At 43.1% G+C, this 18,964-nt stretch overlaps 1 protein-coding gene across 2 annotated transcripts in view; it reads right to left on the bottom strand.

The window, feature by feature from the left end:
• Positions 1–18,964, bottom strand: part of CLDN18 (claudin 18) — a 27,993-nt gene extending 9,029 nt beyond the window's left edge. Inside the window, exon 1 of one of the 2 annotated variants that reach the window (XM_055320942.1) lies at positions 18,745–18,964. In XM_055320942.1, coding sequence (XP_055176917.1) covers positions 18,745–18,964 — 220 coding nt within the window. Of the gene's footprint in view, positions 1–8,913; positions 9,134–18,744 lie in introns of those variants that run through there. The other variant, XM_055320941.1, reaches the window with a different exon arrangement.

The raw sequence follows: 18,964 nt of genomic DNA, 5'->3' as shown, positions 1-18,964 counted from the left end.
ATGTATCCTCCAAACTTGGAGACTCAGCCATGAAATACCATCCTCTAAAATGGATGCTAAAAATGTATAAAGACATATTCTCTAAATATCATCTCAGGAATAGCCTGTCCCAGGAGATTATTTCTAAATGTGACTCTCAAGACAAGGAATCTCCTGGGAGGAATTTCTCTCTAATCTCTTCAGGAAGATGTCCATCTCAAATATGGCCAATATCACTGGAGCTGCCAGCTTATTCACTCTAAGGTGTGTATCACAAAGCAATTAGTCATGATGGAAGAATTGGCAATCAATGAAGTATATTGAAAAAGGAGCAGTAGATCATGCAGACCTCATTTAAGAGCCTTCTGTGTTGTCTGAGAAATGGAGGCCCTGGCAACTCTCTCCCTGTATGGAGATGATGGTATCCAGCCACTCTAGTTCTATGCCACTTGATTCCAATTCTCTTCTTTCTGAAGAAACTTCTCTAGTGAAAAGAGAATTCTACATGCAGCCATCATCAGTCTTGGTCTTACTGCAACTATATTGGCAGGGTTAATATGTTGGTTTATGGTGTGGATCAAGCCTCCATTCTTTCCTGGGAGAATTGAACTGATTAACATTGCTATGTTGGGTTGCAGTTGAGTTTTCACGCTAGAGCCATGGTGTCCCCGGTAGAGTGAAGAGAACTCAGGAAGGCCTTGGAGTGGCCCTTGGATCCACTCCTAATATAGGAGGGCTCTGGAGGGTCACCTACATTCCCTAAAGCTTTGCCCAGTGGCTTTGCTGGCCCTACAGGATACGGGGAGCAAACACTCTGTTCAGTCTCTTATTAACAAATGCAAGTGTACAACATCTAGTTGTATATTCATTTACATTTTTGTGTTTACATCCAGCACATTTTGGCATATGCTCATAATCATATGTTACATAACCATACAACTCATCCATGAAGTCAGTCATTCATTCATCAATACTTTAAAGCTCAAATTCTCTACAAAACCCTTTGTCAGATGCTGTAGGAGGTATAAAGTTTCATGAAAAATAATCACTGCCTTCAAGGAGTTTACAACCTGAGAAGATCATATTTCTACTGGAAATTCTTTTTTTTTAAATTTTTATTTATTTATGATAGTCATCACAGAGAGAGAGAGAGAGAGAGGCAGAGACATAGGCAGAGGGAGAAGCAGGCTCCATGCACCCGGAGCCCGACGTGGGATTCAATCGCGGGTCTCCAGGATCGCGCCCTGGGCCAAAGGCAGGCGCCAAACCGCTGCGCCACCCAGGGATCCCCTCTACTGGAAATTCTGAACCTCAAATTTCTTTTCACTTTGGGAGTGCTTGGCTAAGTAATAATAGAACCACTTTCTCATAGTTGCTCATGATGTGGTTTTAATTCTCTTTAACACATATAATTACACTACAAGCCTGGTTCAGGACTGCTATGGAAAGGACATTTGTGGGGCAGTCCCAGACTTCAGGAAATATCCTCCAGGCTATACTAATATGTATGTTACTATCAGAAAACTGGACATATGGGAAAAGGAAGGAACTTCACTTTCTCTCTATCTTGTCCTCATTGGCCTCTTGCAAACTTCAAATCCACCCAGAAGCCCACTGGAGGTTTTAAACATTGCTCTCATTCTGATATTTTAAGCCTTAAGCTATTTAGAGAACAAAATCATTTATCCCTTTTGAGAAGCACCTGGCAAGGCATCTGGTTAAAACAACCAAAAACCAATCAACCAACCAGCCAACCAAACAAACAAACAAACAAAAAACAAATAAACAATATTAATTAAGCAGGACAAAGGATGTCCCTTCCTCATTATACAAAAACATTACATTTCTCCTGGACTCTTGGCGAGGATGGGGTCATTGACTTTTCTGACTGAGTAGTTTTAATGTTTATTCCTGAAAACATATCACCAGGTGGCTGTGGCTGAGGCACATGGTCTTGCCTGACATTGCTGGATTAGAAAGGCTGTGGGCAGTTGCTGCTGCTGTGCCATGGCAGCCCTTGGGTATGGGAGCCCCTGCCAGCCTATCTTAGTCAGCCTTCGCCTCAGGCTCTCACAGGCCTTCTTGCCTCTGCTGGGTCAGGTTTGCATGACAAGGCCCATTTTTTCCTGCTCTTTCTTGATCTCTGGATTTCTGATAAACGCTGGCACCTACTTTGAAACAGGGGTCCACCTTCACCCTGAGTAGCTTTTTATTTCTTAGAATCTGTTTCTAGCTTACTCCTGCCCCTTTCTTTTAGCCTGTGGTTGGAAAAGACACAACACTGTTTTATATCTTGTGGGACCACTGTCCAAGTCCCAACCCTGAGCCTGGATGGATGGACCAAAGCCTTCCTTGCTTTGGAGATTCCTTGAGGGGTTCTTTTGAGAGTGGGAGCTATGATGGGGGCAAGTTCCAGGAAGCGGGAGGAAATATTATCCACCGCTCGTTGCCAGAAACTCCCTATGTCTAGTAATGACCATGGAGATACATGGAGGTGATCTCAACTTCCTTTCCAGCTGGAAGATTCTATCATATGGGGTTCTAATCCTTCATAGATGGGTATCCAGAGAAACCGCTCCCAAAGGAAGTAAGTTTCTCTTTTAGCCACTCTGTCCCTTATTTGCTATTCCAAGCAAGAGGCTGTATAGGCTTATCAGCTGATAACAGGTGAGTCAACGGCTTTTTAGACTGATTCCCCCCACTAAAGGTGTGACTACTGCATTCTTTCCAATGAACAATGAGGCATTATCGGGCTTGGAAGGGTGGGCAGGATTCAGGGCTGACAGAAGCAAACAGAAAAAAAGGGAACTCCATGTTCCCTCCCTATTGCAAAATAGCAAATTCCCCCAAAGCAGCTATGCACTGACAGGCAAGGTGCCTTTGGATCTGGTTCCCACCCCCGGTTATACCTTAGCATCTCCTGGGGGAACTTATAAAGAAATGTTAGATTTTGCCTCCACCCTTAGAGATTTTCATTTAATTGTTTAATAACATAAAATTTCAAGGAATAATCTGGGAAAACTGCCCTCAAGAGGGCTCAGGAGGAGGTACTCAGAGTGACGAGTTGAGAGGAAAGAGTTCCCAGTGGCTGACATCCCTGAGCTAGCTGGGGTGCGGGGATGGGACTTACGAGACAAGGGCCTGGACCTGGGGCTTTGTTGGTGGGGTTAGAGAGGACCCATACTTCAAGGTACAGTGTGACTTCAGATTGGAGGCAGGGAGGGCTGATGGAAAAGCGTGATGGGGTCAGTTTCTTCCACCAGACATTGGGAAAAGACAAAAGCTGGTCTCACAAGATCATGAACGTTGGATTTAATGTGAAACACTTAGCCACTAGTAAGGGAAAATAAACCAGCTGGCTCCTTTAGAAAAGATGCTGAAAAGCAATTTCATATTTTTTCCTTTATGGTTTTTTGTTTTAGATTTTGTAGAATTGTTTTCTGGGTTAAATATGATTTTGTTAAAACTCCCCATTTCCATGCATGTAAATATGATCGACAGGTTGATGGGACACTCCTAGCTCTCCAGGAGCTGTTGTTTTTTCACATTGCAATCAAAAGGGGCAATGTGGCCAGTTGTATTAAAAAAGAAAAAGCAGGGATCCCTGGGTGGCGCAGCGGTTTGGCGCCTGCCTTTGGCCCAGGGCGCGATCCTGGAGACCCGGGATCGAATCCCACATTGGGCTCCCGGTGCATGGAGCCTGCTTCTCCCTCTGCCTGTGTCTCTGCCTCTCTCTCTCTCTCTGTGTGTGTGACTATCATAAATAAATAAAAATTAAAAAAAATTAAAAAAAAGAAAAAAAGAAAAAGCAAGACCCTTAGTGCCTGCAAAGAGGTTGGAAACCAATAATGTGTCCAGAACACAGGTGGAATGGGGGATTGAAAGGAGAAAAAAGAGGACCCTAAATAATCCTTACCTTGGGTATTTGGATTCATAAAAGATGCTTGATTTTGGAGAGGAAAAAAACCCTGGAGGATCAAATTTCCTGTTTGGGAGCTTTGGATGGTGCAGACAGGGCAGTAATGATTTATTGACAAGAGTCAGATCTTGTAAATGGGTTGCAGAGAATTTTCATACAGATGCCTTATTGAGGCGCATTTCACAGATGGGGAAAGTAAGGTCAAGAGGTATAGCTAGCCAAGCTATGCTTTTGGTCCCAACTCACTTGCCTCTAACCGTTAACAGGGCCTTGCCATGGCACCAAATTCAATCCAAATATTTGCAAACACGTTAGAAAAAAAATATTACTTGGGGCGCCTGCATGGCTCAGTCCGTTGGGTGTCTGACTTTTGATTTTGGCTCAGGTCATGATCTCGATCTGCTTGGGATGCTCTCTCCCTCTCCCTCTGCCCCTCCCTCTGCTCTTTCTTTATCTCAAATAGACAAATAAATAAATCTTAAAAAAATTACTTGACTATGATGTCATCATGGGACCAGGGACATGGTCTTTGCCAGATCTTTGCCTCTTCTCCACTCTGTTCATTAATTGCCCTTCCCCTCCCCCAACTCCAAAGTCTCTAGGTTAGGGGAAAGGGAATGACATACAAGTCATCCACTTTTTAAACTTGGTACTCTGAATTGTTCATTGTGATGATATGGCTATAAATGGGTCAAGGTACTTGTACCTTCCACTTTTATTGTGCTCAAGTGCAGACAAATCTCTTCAATTCTAAAGGTGGCCCCTTCTAGCTGGAATGCAGAAGCAGGGCCTGAGCACCAGGAGGAGAAAACACAGACCTGGAAGCTTTATGGCCTCATGTTCGTTTCTCTCTTTTGCCATCTTCTGTTCATGGGAGCTGGGGCACCTTACTTTGTCTCCCTCTCTGAACCTCAGTTTCCAATTTTGTAAACAAAGCTAATACATATTTCCCTGTATTGCTGTGAAGATTAAACTGGAATGTCTATGTGCAGTTCAATAAATGGTAGCTGTTTTTATTTCTGGGCACTGTCCTTGGAGGACTGCATGCTGCATTAACTGTTTGGAAGACAATGAGAGGAAATCTTGGACTATTCATTGTACAGAGCTGGTCGTATACAGGTAGACAGTCCTGCTACTACCACCATTTACGTCATTAATCCATCTGTAGGTTACATAATACAGCTAGTTGAATGGAATTAAATTATTCTATGGCTGTAAGTTCCAACTAAATGTGAAACATTTTTATCTGATGAATGAAAGGTTATGTGAGATTTTGCAAGAAAAGAGCTTATCCTTAGGAAGAATTGAATAATTGGTGGTGATATTATGATTGTTAACAGAAGTATTACAATGATATCTGCCTCATGCTTTTATAGTATTTTAAAGCTTATTTCTCTGCTGGCGGGTGGTACTCCCCTGAGTTCTAGGTCAAAATGAAACCCTCTGCAATCTTCCATTTCTGTTTTTAGGCATTTCACCTCGATCTCTGCTTCAAGTCTCTCTTCCCTACGTCCCTTGACATGCTCAAGAAGATGCTCTCAGCAGTGGTTCTTTCCTCTTTTTTTTTTTTTAAGATTTTATTTATTTATTCATGAGAGACACAGAGAGAGGGGCAGAGACATAGACAGAGGGAGAAGCAGGCTCCAGGCAGGGAGCCTGATGTGGGACTAGATCCTGGGACTCCAGGATCACGCCCTGAGCTGAAGGCAGATGCTCAACCGCTGAGCCACCCACGCATTCCTCAGCAGTTGTTCCTGATGGCCAAGTCTCTGCTAGGTGCTAGGTCCTGGGTGGTTAATGTGTGACCCCTTTCTGCTTCCTCAGGAGCCCCACAAATATCCACCAGCCACCCACTGGCCCCTTCTCTGGCTGCTCCATCTTCTCATATGTCTGCCTTTAGTTTTGGAGTGTATTTTTAGCCTTTTCTTTCTGGCAATCATCCCACCCATCCCTTACTTTAGTCAGTCAAATCTTTTATTTATTTTATTTTATTTTTGAGAGAAAGAGAGTATGCCTATGGGAGGCAGAGAGAGGCAGAGGGAGGGAGAGAATCTTAAGCAGGCTCCACCCCATTGGGGAACCCAACACCAGGCTCCTGATCTCACCACCCCGAAATCATGACCTGAGCCAAAATTAAGAGTCAGATATTTAACTGACTGAGCTGCCCAGGTGCCCCAAGTCAGCCAAATCTTAAGTCACCAAACAAATATTTGCATTTTGGGATGCCAATTTACACTGTAGTCACTTTTGCTGCACAAGGCCTGGCTATTCTTAAATCCGCACTGTTCTCCAAGGCCTTACATTATCAGTGATTTAAAGTATCTCCTTTTTGGCAATTCAAGTCCAAGAAATGTCTTTCCTGGATTTTGGTGGAATCCTATTCCCCTGACCCAGACAGGCAGGACTGGGATATGCCTCTGTGATGACTGCCTGAAATTTTCAGCTTTTCAAACTTGTGAGCAGTGTAATGAGGGTGGGTATGTTCAATGCTATCAGAGCGCTCTGGGTTTGGCATAGAGATCCATGGGATCCTATTCAATTTAGGGATGTGAGGAGGCCTCACAGAGGAGGTCATATTTGAGCTGGACCTTGCACATGAGAAGATTTGTGGAGATGGCAGTGAGGTGGTGGAGGGGGCATTGGGCACTGGGGGCAATGGGTATCCAGGACCAAGCTCAGGGTATAGTAAATGGACAGGGAGAAGCATAGGCTGGGGACAGAGGAATACTGAAAGATAAACCAGGCAAGGGGAGGGATATAGGAGGGCGTGGGTATCAGGTGTCATGTCTCCACCTAATTAAGCTGCTAGTGGAGGAACCATGAGAGGGTTTGAGTTTTAAAATATCTAAGGAGGGGCAATCTGGGTGGCTCAGTGAGTGATTCAGCACCTGCCTTCAGCCCAGGGCCTGATCCTGGAGACCCGGAATCAAGTCCACATCGGGCTCCCTGCATGGAGCCTGCTTCTCCCTCTGCCTGTGTCTTTGCCTCTCTCTCTGTCTCTCATGAATAAATAAATAAAATATTAAAAAAATATATCTAAGGAGATGAGAGCTGAGAACTAGAAGTTGGTGACTGAAAGATTCTACTCGACCTTCTGCCACAGTCCAAGGAGTCAATACTCTAAAGAGATGAAGGATGAAAACCAGACCGAGAAAGCCTAAGAGTGAGAGGCGGTAGTAAAATTAGTTCTTTTAATTTGGTTGTCAGTGACCCACGGAGGGACAGAACTTGACAATGATCAGAATCATGAGACCTTCTAAGAAAGGAGAATATAAGCCTAATTGAGGAAGGGAGATGAAAGAGGCAAGAAGGACAGGGGCTGATCAGCAGTTTTGACCAGAGAGGAAGGCATGGGGGCCCATGTGTGGAAAGAGACAGGATGAGCCAGAGGCTGGTAATGCATGGTGGGGCCCTGGGTATGACGTCATGGGCTGTTATCCCTTAATTTTGAATATGAGGTCAATCTTTTCCCTTCATTTAATAGTTAAAATGTAGTACAGCAAGCAGCTCCACACTCCACGCTTGCACCTCCCGCCTTCTGACCACTCCCTCACCCCAGAGCAAACCCCTCCTCGCTGGCTGTCTTCCCTGAGGCCAGGTCCCACCCGCCTTGTTTCTCTAAGCAGCGTCTCAGTCAACGATCCTGCGGGGCCTGCAATACAAGTGGCTTCCAAAAAATACAGTAAATACCCCAATTCTACTCTGTCACCCATCTTCTACTTCTTCCCAAAAGATGAAGATATATTAGTTGAATTACTTTCCATAATTCAGTTTCAATACAAGGCTCTTAACAGTGCTGTGCACATTTATTTCCATCTTCTATTCACAAGGTGCTTGTTTCAGAGTGGCAAACCCAACACTATTCCCTTCCTCACCAAACTCAATATCTTGGCCACTCCTTAGAGCCACTAATAAGACTGGCCTTTTGTTTTCTTTTTTGCCCACCCTTGTTCTTTAAATACAAGTAGCTCCCATAACATCTAGAATGCAAAGTTTGTATATGTATGTTTGAAATAATCTGCATTAAAAGCAGGAGCTTGGGCAGCCCGGGTGGCTCAGCGGCTTAGCGCTGCCTTCAGCCCAGGGTGTGACCCTGGAGACCCAGACCCAGTATCGAGTCCCACATGGGGCTCCCTGTGAGGAGCCTGCTTCTCCCTCTGCCTGTGTCTCTGCCTCTCTCTCTCTCTGTGTCTCTCATGAATAAATAAATAAAGTCTTAAAAAAAATAAAAAAGCAGGGGCTTAACCTACTTCATCTTCAGGGGTGCAAAGATGTCAGAGTTATATTTATATTATGATATTATTATAAATTATATTTATATTATGAGTATGACTTTATAATATCCTGGCATACATTGTTTTTTAGGAGTGCTTACTAGAACTTCTCAATGCAAAGCAAGAAAAGGGATAGTTCTAATTTAATGGCAATATATATCTTCTGGCGCTTACAGAGACTCCAACTTTTCAAAGAAAAATCGAATTGAATCGAAAATGAAATGAAACGAGCTCTCCTTAAACGTTTCTGGCTGGACGAAGACATTCACCATCCTGCTTCCTCACTCCCATGGATGCACAGGCAAGTCACACGCACATGCATGCACACGACTTGCTCCTTAGAGCAACATTCCACTACTCCAAGTATCCGGAGCATGCAGGCTCTGACAGTAGAGCCCTTCTTTTCATGACCCCGCACTTCCTTTGACTGGAGTACGAATTCTCCCGATTTTCTCAGGTACGACTCTAGCCCTCTTTGTCACGGGGCCAACGTCTCTAATTCACACCTTTTCTTCAGAGCCAACACTGCAAGGGTCACATGCAGAGGTGGGGGGAGCGGCCGGCCCCTCCCGGGGCCTCACCTGCGCGGCTCCCGGGGCCTCACCTGCGCGGCTCCCGGGGCCTCACCTGCGCGGCTCCCGGGGCCTCACCTGCGCGGCTCCCGCGGCCTCACCTGCGCGGCTCCCGCGGCCTCACCCGCGCGGCTCCCGCGGCCTCACCTGCGCGGCGCCCGCGGCCTACCTGGAAGGCCCAGGATGGTGAAGTAGGGCCGGCACTCGGTGAACCCTGAGCTCTGCCTCACGCAGCTCCGCCAGAGCCCCTCGTACTGGAACACGGCGGTAACGGGGTTGTCGTACAGGTCCTGGGTGCTCCACATGTCCATCCCGGTGGCGGCGATGCAGCCCGCCAGGCCCAGGAGGGACAGGAGGAAGCCCACCACTTGGCACGTGGTGGTGGACATGGCCGTGGCCTGCGCGCCTCCGGCCGCGGGCTCGGGGAGCAGCGGCGCCTTCCTCCCGGCGGCGTGTGGGTGGCTGCCCCGATCAGATGGTTTCCCTCAGCCCCGGGTGTTTGCTCACACTGTTTTCCTTAGATAGTTCAGTTTCACTCTTGGTTCAAGGGCATTATTTTTTCATTTGTTAGGGTAGTGGCCCCAAGAGGCACTTGTCCTGCCCAGCTGCGCAGGCTGCGCCGGCTTGAGAGCACAGAGATCTGAATGGACGCCCTTCCCAAAGGCCACGACGACCAGTGAGTCCGGTACCTCCGACAACCTCCCCCCCCCCCAAGCTTTCCCTTTAGGCTCTGCTCATCCCAGGAAACCCCTTGGGCTGACCTCACTTACAGACCCCAGGAGTCTGCGTCTTAACCCAGACCGTCCCATTTTTATCCTCACAGCTCATACACTCACTACCTTTTATGCACATCTTTCCATTTTGCTCTTACAGAAATGGGTAGAGTAGGTATTAGTATCCCACACCCATATATTTTGAGGCAAATGAGGGAGGAATCGATTAAGGAACTTGTCCAAGTGCTATGAACCACAGATGCAATAGAGTCAGCGAAGGTGGAACTCCAGTCCCTGCTTCTCTAAGGTCCGGTGCTCCTTCCCTACTTCCCTGTGGAGTGGGAGAGGCAGGCAATGTGTTCTCACTTTTGAGAACAGGAAGTCAAATCCTAGAGATTTGCTTTTGTTTTACAGTATTGGAGATAGGATGAGAAGAAGGGAGATATCCTGCTGACCTCCACCTCACCCTTTCACTCATGCCATGAGAACCACGTGGAGACCACATGGCAGACACAGAAGGTTCTGGAAAGGTCAGAGAAGGGATCAGGGCTGGCTGAGCCTAAGCCCCTAATCTGGTTGCTGAGCATCCCGGGATCTGCTCCTGACACCGTCACTAACACACTGGGTGCTGGGTGATTTTGAGCAAGCAAACTGTTCAGCCCCTGCAGGTCACAGTTCCTTCATCTGCAACATTTGGAGACTAAAGTAGATACTTCGGGACACTTTTGGATCTCACACATTGTCTTCCACATTTCGCAGAAAAGTTTTCACTATAATTGGTCAAAATATCAGGAATTATGTAATGACAAAAAAGAGAAACTTGGCCAGAAATTAGCCATTGCATTTTGCCTAACCTGTTCAATTTTGTTAGAGAATTGGTTGACCTGCCACTTCCTGGGGGTCATGTGTATCTGGCCTTTGAATTCAGAACCATCTTTTTTTTTTTTTTTTTTTAAGTAGGCTCCATGCCCAGTGTGGAGCCCACAGTAGAGCTTGAACTCCCAACTCTGAGGTTGAGATTGAACTGAAATCAAGAGTTGGACACCTAACAGCCTGAGCCACTCAGGTGCCCCCAGAGCCATTTTAATTATAGTTTCCCCACCTCTAGATTTCCAGGCCTGGAAACACACCCAACATACAACTTTCTAACCCACACAGGTTCTCCAGGAAACAAGCTTTTGCATCTGGACATTTCAATGTTATCTTGAGTGCACCCGGCCACTGCTCCTATTCCTTTTTTCCCAGCAAACACAGAAAGCAAATATGGAAGGTCTCCCCCTAGTTTGAATGGAGGCCACACTCCCCTCAAGTGCTTATCTTGCTTTGGGTTCTGTGATCACTGTAGAGAGTGAATCATGAGCCAGAAAACTAAAAAAAAAAAAAAAAAAAAAAAAAAAGTAAGCAAGAGTTCTATCACTTACGATGCAACAGTGTTGGTGTCTGTTTTCCCTGAACTGAGTTACAAGGCCAAGCCCAAAGGGTGAAGAAGAAGCAACTAGAAAAAGTACCTCTGGTCTCTGCTGCTGGATGGGGATTGATTTATGAGACTGGAAAATATTGGAATAGTTCAAGAGTGATTCATTGTTCCATTTTGCTTTTGCTTCAACTAAGACACAGGATTTTTATTTATAAAGAGTTTGGTTTCCAGGTGTTCATTTTATGACATTTGTCTAATGACCACCTTGTACCTTGACTATGATACTATGGATTGAAAATGGAAAAAAGAAAAGAAATAGGTTATTACAAGTTATCTATTCTCACTCATGGCAGTTTCCCTCTCCTTTCCCTATGCAAATGTTTTTATGCAAAATTTCAAGACCAGGGAAAAATAGTTATTCAGGCAATAATGAATTAGCTTCCTTTTTTGTTGGAAATGGTGCCAGTGACTTTATTTTTTGGAAGAAGGTAACGTTAATTCGAAAGGATAAACTAAAGCTACTTCTCCCTAGTAGAATGCTAAATGAATAATGGGAAAATATGAGTCCACATATATATATATATATTTTTTAGTTTATTTATGATAGTCACAGAGAGAGAGAGAGAGAGGCAGAGACACAGGCAGAGGGAGAAGCAGGCTCCATGCACCGGGAGCCCGACGTGGGATTCGATCCTGGGTCTCCAGGATCGCGCCCTGGGCCAAAGGCAGGCGCCAAACCACTGCACCACCCAGGGATCCCGAGTCCACATATTTTTTTAAAAAATGTAAGTCTATGTACTTTTTTTTGATTTTTAATTTTGTTTTAGATTTTATTTATTTTTTTATGAGAGACACAGAAAGAAAGGCAGAGACACAGGCAGAGGGAGAAGCAGGCTCCATGCAGGGAGCCTGATGTGGGACTCCCTGCAATCCTGGGGCTCTGGGATCACACTGTGAGCTGAAGGCAGATGCTCAACTACTGAGCCACCCAGGCGTTCCTATGTATTTTTTAAATGTGAAATACATATTGATAGGTTTTAAAACATCTGGAAGATGGAACTTGTCACTTCTTGGGTGGGTTTTCTGTGTCATAAAATGAACGGACCACTGCTTTAAGTGTCACTGCCAAAGAGTGAATGGGTGTTCACAGAGGAAAATCCAACTTCCTTGTTCATGCAAGAAGCTTTGTTAAAATACATTACATGTATCTCTAATAATAATAACAATTCACGGCCTGATTCTCATAATATATAATAATAATTCATGGTTTGATTCTATTTAACAATAGTGGGGTTGGTATAACTTTGTTTAAAAAATCTTTAAAATGAAGCAAAATCTCTTGCGGATTTCTTCAGGGAAATCATACCCTTATTCAGGCTTAAATATGGTCTGGTAGTGCCATTCAAGTTATAAATGTTCAGTGGTTTATATTATTTTATGATATTGGAGAAAAATTTCTCTCATCTTTTCCTTATATCTTCTTAGGAATATTAATATGCATAATGTCTTCTATGGTAATTAGACAAAAATGGTGGTCAAATAGCAATATAAAATATCATAGCTAGAAATACGAGAGGAGTAAAATGAGTATTCTAGCAAGACAAATCATTGATACATCTGTTAATTTTTTTCTTTTCAAATATTACCACACTGTATATCCCTAATTTCTGTTTTCACTTTTGGGTGCTCATAATAGGAAATTTGGAATTAGAGAAAATTTTAACAAATCACTTATAATTTTAAATCCTGAACAAAATATTTGACATATTTCCTTTTCATCTTTTCTCCGTATCTACATTTTCACATGATTAAGAAATTATATAACTTGATCTTTTGCTCTTTTTACATAATTGCATATATAGACAATTAAAGCTTCTTGTAAACATCATTTAATATGTTTACTATTAAAAATTTAATTTGATATGAGCAAATTAGTATTTTAATACTAGCAGATTAATATTCCATTAGATAGAGATGCTTTTATTCAGCTAAACAGCACCTATTCTTATACAGTTGGATTACACCTTCCCCCAGTTTTTTTTTTTTTTTGTGTGTGTGTGTAAAAAACAATGTTATGATGAACATTTTTGCATAACTATTTGCTGGCACTTCTGAAGTTAAAATAGATTCCAAAGAGTAGAATTAAGATGTCAAAGGGTGTGAAGTTTAAAAAAAATCTTTTTTACATAGAATCAGATTTTTTTTCTATGAATTTTATTCCAATGGCAGTATTTGAGAGATCTTGTCTCACTGCATGCTCATCTAATTTGTGAATTTGGTAAGTTATACATGATCGTTTCTTTTAATTTGCATCATTTTGATTACTGAGTTTAAAGTTTTGTTTTAAAAACAAATATGATGATCTATTTTTTTCCCTTTTCCTACATTGTCAGTTTGTGCTTTTAGTTTGTGTCAGTTTTAGCACTTTGCCTATTGATTTATTGAATAGATTATTTGTTTAAAGTCTTAATATATTGTTATAATTACTAAAGAGATCTTCTCTCATCGATTATTTGCTTTTTAAATTTTTTCATGGTTTTCCATATTCCATTTATGGCTTCATAGTACCTGGTACATAATACATACTTAATAAATACTTGTATGATGTAGTCATTCAAAAAGCAAATGAATTTGCTTTTGAGTTTCTTTCATCATTTCTGTGCTTAGGAATTTATTTTCTATTTAAGGGAAGAAAACCTTATTAGAATTATTTTAGAATTTTAGAAGATTTAAAAGTATTTTGTGTATTTTTACATTACCTAATCTGGAACCTATTTTGGTATACATGTTGATTGCTACTACAATTCTTTTTTCCCTTGAAAAATCTAATCAATAATATCTGCAGTTTCTGCAATTTCTTATTGAATAACCTTTCCTTTCCCCATTGCTTTGTAAATCCTCCTCTATCTACATGAAATTCACGTATATGTACTTCTAATTTTAGATTTTATTCCATTGACCAATCTGTCCATCTTGGGCCAAAGTGCACTTTTAATTACTACACCTTTAGAATGTGGTTAAGTATCTGGTGGAGTTAGCTCACTATTTTTATTTTATTCTGAAAAAAACTATGAAAGGTTAATATCATCTGCTTCTTCTTACAGATTAATGACTTTGTCAAGTTCCCAAAGGAAAACTCTTGCTGATATTTTGATTAGAATTCTTGGTATGCAGCTTAGGCTCTGGAGAAAGTCTGCCTGAGTTTGAATCTTCCCCTTGCCACTTACTATTAAAATGTCATCAGGCAAATTCTTTAATCTTTCTGTGCTTCAGTTTCTTCATCTATAAAATGGGAGATACTATTTTTTTTAATTTTTTTATTTAGTTATGATAGTCACAGAGAGAGAGAGGCAGAGACACAGGCAGAGAGAGAAGCAGGCTCCATGCACCGGAAACCCGACGTGGGATTCGATCCTGAGTCTCCAGGATGGCGCCCTGGGCCAAAGGCAGGCGCCAAACCGCTGCGCCACCCAGGGATGGGAGATACTATTACTACTTACTTCATAGGGCTGTTGTGACAATTACAGTATGCATAGGTAATTTATGTAAACGTATATAATTATGTAATTTAGGCAATTAACATATGCTAATTTATTAAACAAATACCTAGCACACAGTAAGGTCTCAATAAATTTTATTAATAATAATAAAATAATATTTATTATTATACATTAATTAGGGACAAATCCACATCTTCATAAATTCATATCTTTATAATATTATTATCTAGGAGCCTTAATTAAGACTTAACTTTTTCTTAGTAAAGCTTGTTTTTCATTTTGATTCTTGCAAAATATTTAAAATTATCATTCCTAAGTGTTTAACGCATGTCGTTGTACTATATCACCCCCTCCTCCAGCTCATATCACACAAAACTAAGTTATTTTATTTCTATTAATACACTATGCTCTCTCATGCTACTGTGTCTTTTCGAGATGATATTCTCTCTTTCTGGAAAACCCTTTACCCTTTTACTTCCTTGAGTAACTCATATGCTTCCCTAGTAACTTGGCCTCACTGGCATTTCCTTTAGAAAGCCTTCTTTTCCTCATGTCTATACCCCATACCATGCAAGACACTTACTATACTTTCTTGCACTGATTCTTAACGGGGTCTGATTTTGCCCTCCAGGGACAGGGCACAATGTCTGGAGATGTTTGGTTATCACAACTGGGTAGAGGGTGCTGCTAGCTACTCCTGTCTAGTGCGTGGAGACTAGGGATGCTGCTAACTATCCTATAACGCACAGAACAGAAAAAAGAATTATATGGTCCAGAATGTAAATAATGCTGAGGCTGAGAACACCTGCATTACAATGGCCTGTTTACTCTTTGTCTCCTTCTAGATTTGTGATACCTATGTTCCTTAGGTGTAGACAGCTTGGGACATAATAGGTGTTCAACAAATATTTGTTGAATAATTAAGGATTCCTTCTAATACCACAATTTCTGTGTTATTTATTTTCCTATTATTTCTGTGTGTGGGAAAGGATCAAAGGCCCTTGCTTTTTCTTCCTTACCCTGCCAAGACGGGCACTTGTCCAAATCTGGCCAGCCCAGACAAGTTGGCTGCCAGTTATGGGCCTAGTGAAATGATTTTACCTAGGAAGGTGACTGCCAGTCCTATGCCTAGAGTTCCTCTGGAAGGTTTGGTTGTGCCTGACTTCTTCCCTCTGAGCCTGAGAGTCATTTGGGAAGTGTATAGCTTCTCAATGGAAATTTTAGAATTCTGTAATTTCATTTCAATGACAATGGAAGGGAAATTAAGACAATTACATTCCAGATCCTCAGGCTGGCCTCTTATGGTTCACGTTTGTGTTTTTGTTAATGATCATGTTTATACCAGAGGACAGTGAAGTAATCTCAACTCCTACATGAAGACAAGGTTCATTCTTCCTCAAACCGAAGTTGCAATCAGGGCAATTTCTCTCTACTTTGTGGTGCTGACACTCTAAGCTAGGGCACCTGTGCCTTGTGGTCAACACCACACTAGCTTCACCAGCAGAATTGCACTGTCCTGTCTTTCCACATACTTGATTGCAACAATCAGTGGTGGTAAATGAACGGCAGAGAACTTTCCCTTCCAAGTTCCAGAAATAATTGGGTTGATAATCTTAGAGCCACATTTCAATACAACTTAACCCTAAATGAACAAGACCACTGCAAAGAGCTATCAAGCCACAGACACCTTATTACCACAGGAATGATGAGGCTGGTGTGAGACGTAAGTACCTCGAACTTATTAACACCATTTTGTAAAAGAAACCTATGCAAATAAAGAATCTGCATTAATAATATTGAAGTCAAAACACTGAAACAGGGAAAATGCAAAATTGGATTTGAGGTTATATCTTTGTTAAACTCCCAATGCACATGAACACTATCCCCAACACCAACCTAATTTTGAAATTTAGATTAATTAGTTTTTCAGCATTACTTACATTACATTTGCAAATGTGCTTTTTGTACTTGTATAAAACTTATATGCATTAAGAATTTAAATCTACTTACTAGAATAAATTCAAGTAACATTATTTTTTTTAAATTCAAGTAACATTAAAATAAGTATAAGTTAAGTGAATATTGAGGGTCTGTAAGAATTTTTTTTCCTTTAAAAGGGATTCCTACAAAACTCTTTAAAAAAATAGTTCTCTAAAATAGTGACAGGATTTACACATGCGTGTGCGCGCACACACACACACACACACTTGAAGGTTCTGAGAGAAGGCCTAAGGGGCAGTTTCAATCTGGCCCAATGTTAACTCTGTAAGCCCTCTCAGGCTCCATCTGTAAAATAAATATGGGGTGTGTTGACAGGTGTTGTTAATCCAGGATAGCTGCCCAAGGAGAAGTCTGTGTGGGGTTGGGGCACCAGGTTTAGCCAGGAGGTGAGGCTAGGAAGGTGCCTCCACGTTGGCGATTTTTGCTTTGGGTCGGGAGAGATTTCTGTTTGGAGCTGGAGAGTCTCGGGGCTCCATGTTAGGACAACGAGCCGGGGTATCTGTGAAGGCAGAACAGGTCTGAGCCCTGACTCCATCTGTATATGACTTTGGGGAAGTTACTCCTTGTTTCTAAAAGGGTGTTAATAATAACCCCAAGCCTACAAGGTGGTTTGCAGAGGTTACAGAAAGTGTTGCAAGCCAAGTGTTTACTTAAGTCCTAGTCCATGATCCGCCATTGTTATCCTCCCTTTGTGGAGCAGCACAAACTACTCAGCAGTCAAGAGGTCAGCTCCAGGCTGATTTCCTCCACCAACGCCTCTAGCTCTGCATTGACCCAGGTCCTAGGCTCTGGAGAGATCTTGAGTTTTTGTATTTGAGGTGGAGGAGAATCCCAAGGACAGCTGGTGAGATCAGAGCCAAGGCTGGGTCAGCAAGATACCTGGATCTGGGAGTGGCTCATCTTTGCTCCAGTAGCGGAGGGAGGCCCCACTGAATCCGCAGCTGGTCACTCACTGATCTGATTCATGTCCTATTGTTTATACCCAGTCCTGACCTCTCTAACAATGGCAATCAATGCCCTCCATTATGGTGCCTACACAAACCCTCTCCTTCAGCAAAGGTCATTCTTTGATTTTGCCCCAAGTAAGACCCAAGTGGTAGCACCCTTCTGCCCTTGCTTGTGCTGCTGCCCTTTTCAAACCCTACCTGCCTTTTGAGGGTTACTTGTGGTTTTTCCTCCTCATTGGAACCTTTCCTGAGCAGTTCCATCCTCATCTCATCTCCATAGCACTGGCCGTCTGGCCTCACTTGGTACCTTGTCATACCCAGACTGGGGTGCACTTTCATATTTTTGAGAGTACTAGCCCCAATAATCCTGAGAGTGCAGTGAGCTCTCCATCAGTAGGTGTGGAGTGTATTAAAGAATGATTCACTCTGTGACTTAAATCTTTACTTGTCACCTTCTGTGTGTGTCTGAATCTTAACCCTACAGTCAGATGGCAAAGTTCCTGGAGGGGAGAGCCCCACTTTTTTATTTCCTGTGCTCCCTACAATGCCCATCTTGGATCAGTGTCCTTCTCAAGATTTTGATGTATATTTATGGAAGGAATGAAGAACTAAAAAATAAAAAATGACAAGTTTATTCATTGTCTTACTCTGTTACATGGGTGAAAGACACTTCTAACATCTACTCCCCCCCCCCTTTTTAAAAAAAAAAAAAACACTTTTAATACCTACTCTTGAAACCTGAATTTTTTTTCAAGTTAAAATAACAATCACACAATCCTTGTGTGGTTAATACCAGTCTGGGGCAGTGGGCATCACAGCCCACACACCTTGCCCGTGGGGCAGATATCACTTGTCACAAAAGGCCTCTGTGCAGAGAGCACCCTGAATCTGATTCCATGTGGCCAATATATTCTGGAGTGCAGGAGCATAGAGCCACAGAGGGGGGGCCCATCTGGCGCACCCCAAAGAAACACAGCAGTCAGTTGTTTTTCTGCATGCCTTTCCTCTGCCCCTTTCTGTTGCAGCTGCCACATGCTTAGGCTTCCCTGGAAGTCGGGCCCAGGCACAAGAGGTCCTGGGATGAAACTCTGTTTATGAGATTCACAGACTCCATTTCAGGGAGGAGGGAATCTGGGGACTAGAGTTGGGTCCCTTGAGTCCTGTTCCTGTGTGTGACTGGATATCAATGACATTGGTCACATAGGAGTTGTTTAAACGATGTGCCCCTTGGGAGAAATTGGGCACCATCACTAGGGGAACGGGAGCCCTGACAGCTCAGAAAGCTCCTCTCCCCAAGGCTCCTGCATTCCTGTTCTGACTCTGGTGATGGGAGCTGGGGCTTCTCATTCCCCAGCAGCCCCTCTCTGGTGCCCCAGGCAGTGGCCTCCATCTCCCTGCCAGCGCACTGCACCCAGCCCTTACCTGGCAGCCCCAGCAGGGTGAAGTAGCCCCGGCACTCGGTGAAGCCAGAGCTCTCGCGGACACAGGAGCGCCACAGGCCTTGGTAGTTGAATACAGCTGTCACCGGGTTGTTGTACAAGTCCTGGGTGCTCCACTGGTCCATGCAGGTGGCGGCAATGATGCCTGCAATCCCGATCAGTGAAACTATGAACCCCAAGCCCTGGCAGGCAGTGACAGCCAT

This window comes from Nyctereutes procyonoides, unplaced genomic scaffold (genome assembly GCF_905146905.1).
Source record: "Nyctereutes procyonoides isolate TBG_1078 unplaced genomic scaffold, NYPRO_anot_genome, whole genome shotgun sequence".
NCBI lineage: Eukaryota > Metazoa > Chordata > Mammalia > Carnivora > Canidae > Nyctereutes > Nyctereutes procyonoides.
The sequence above is the reverse complement of the archived record's forward strand: the minus strand, read 5'-3'. Positions and strand labels throughout refer to the sequence as shown.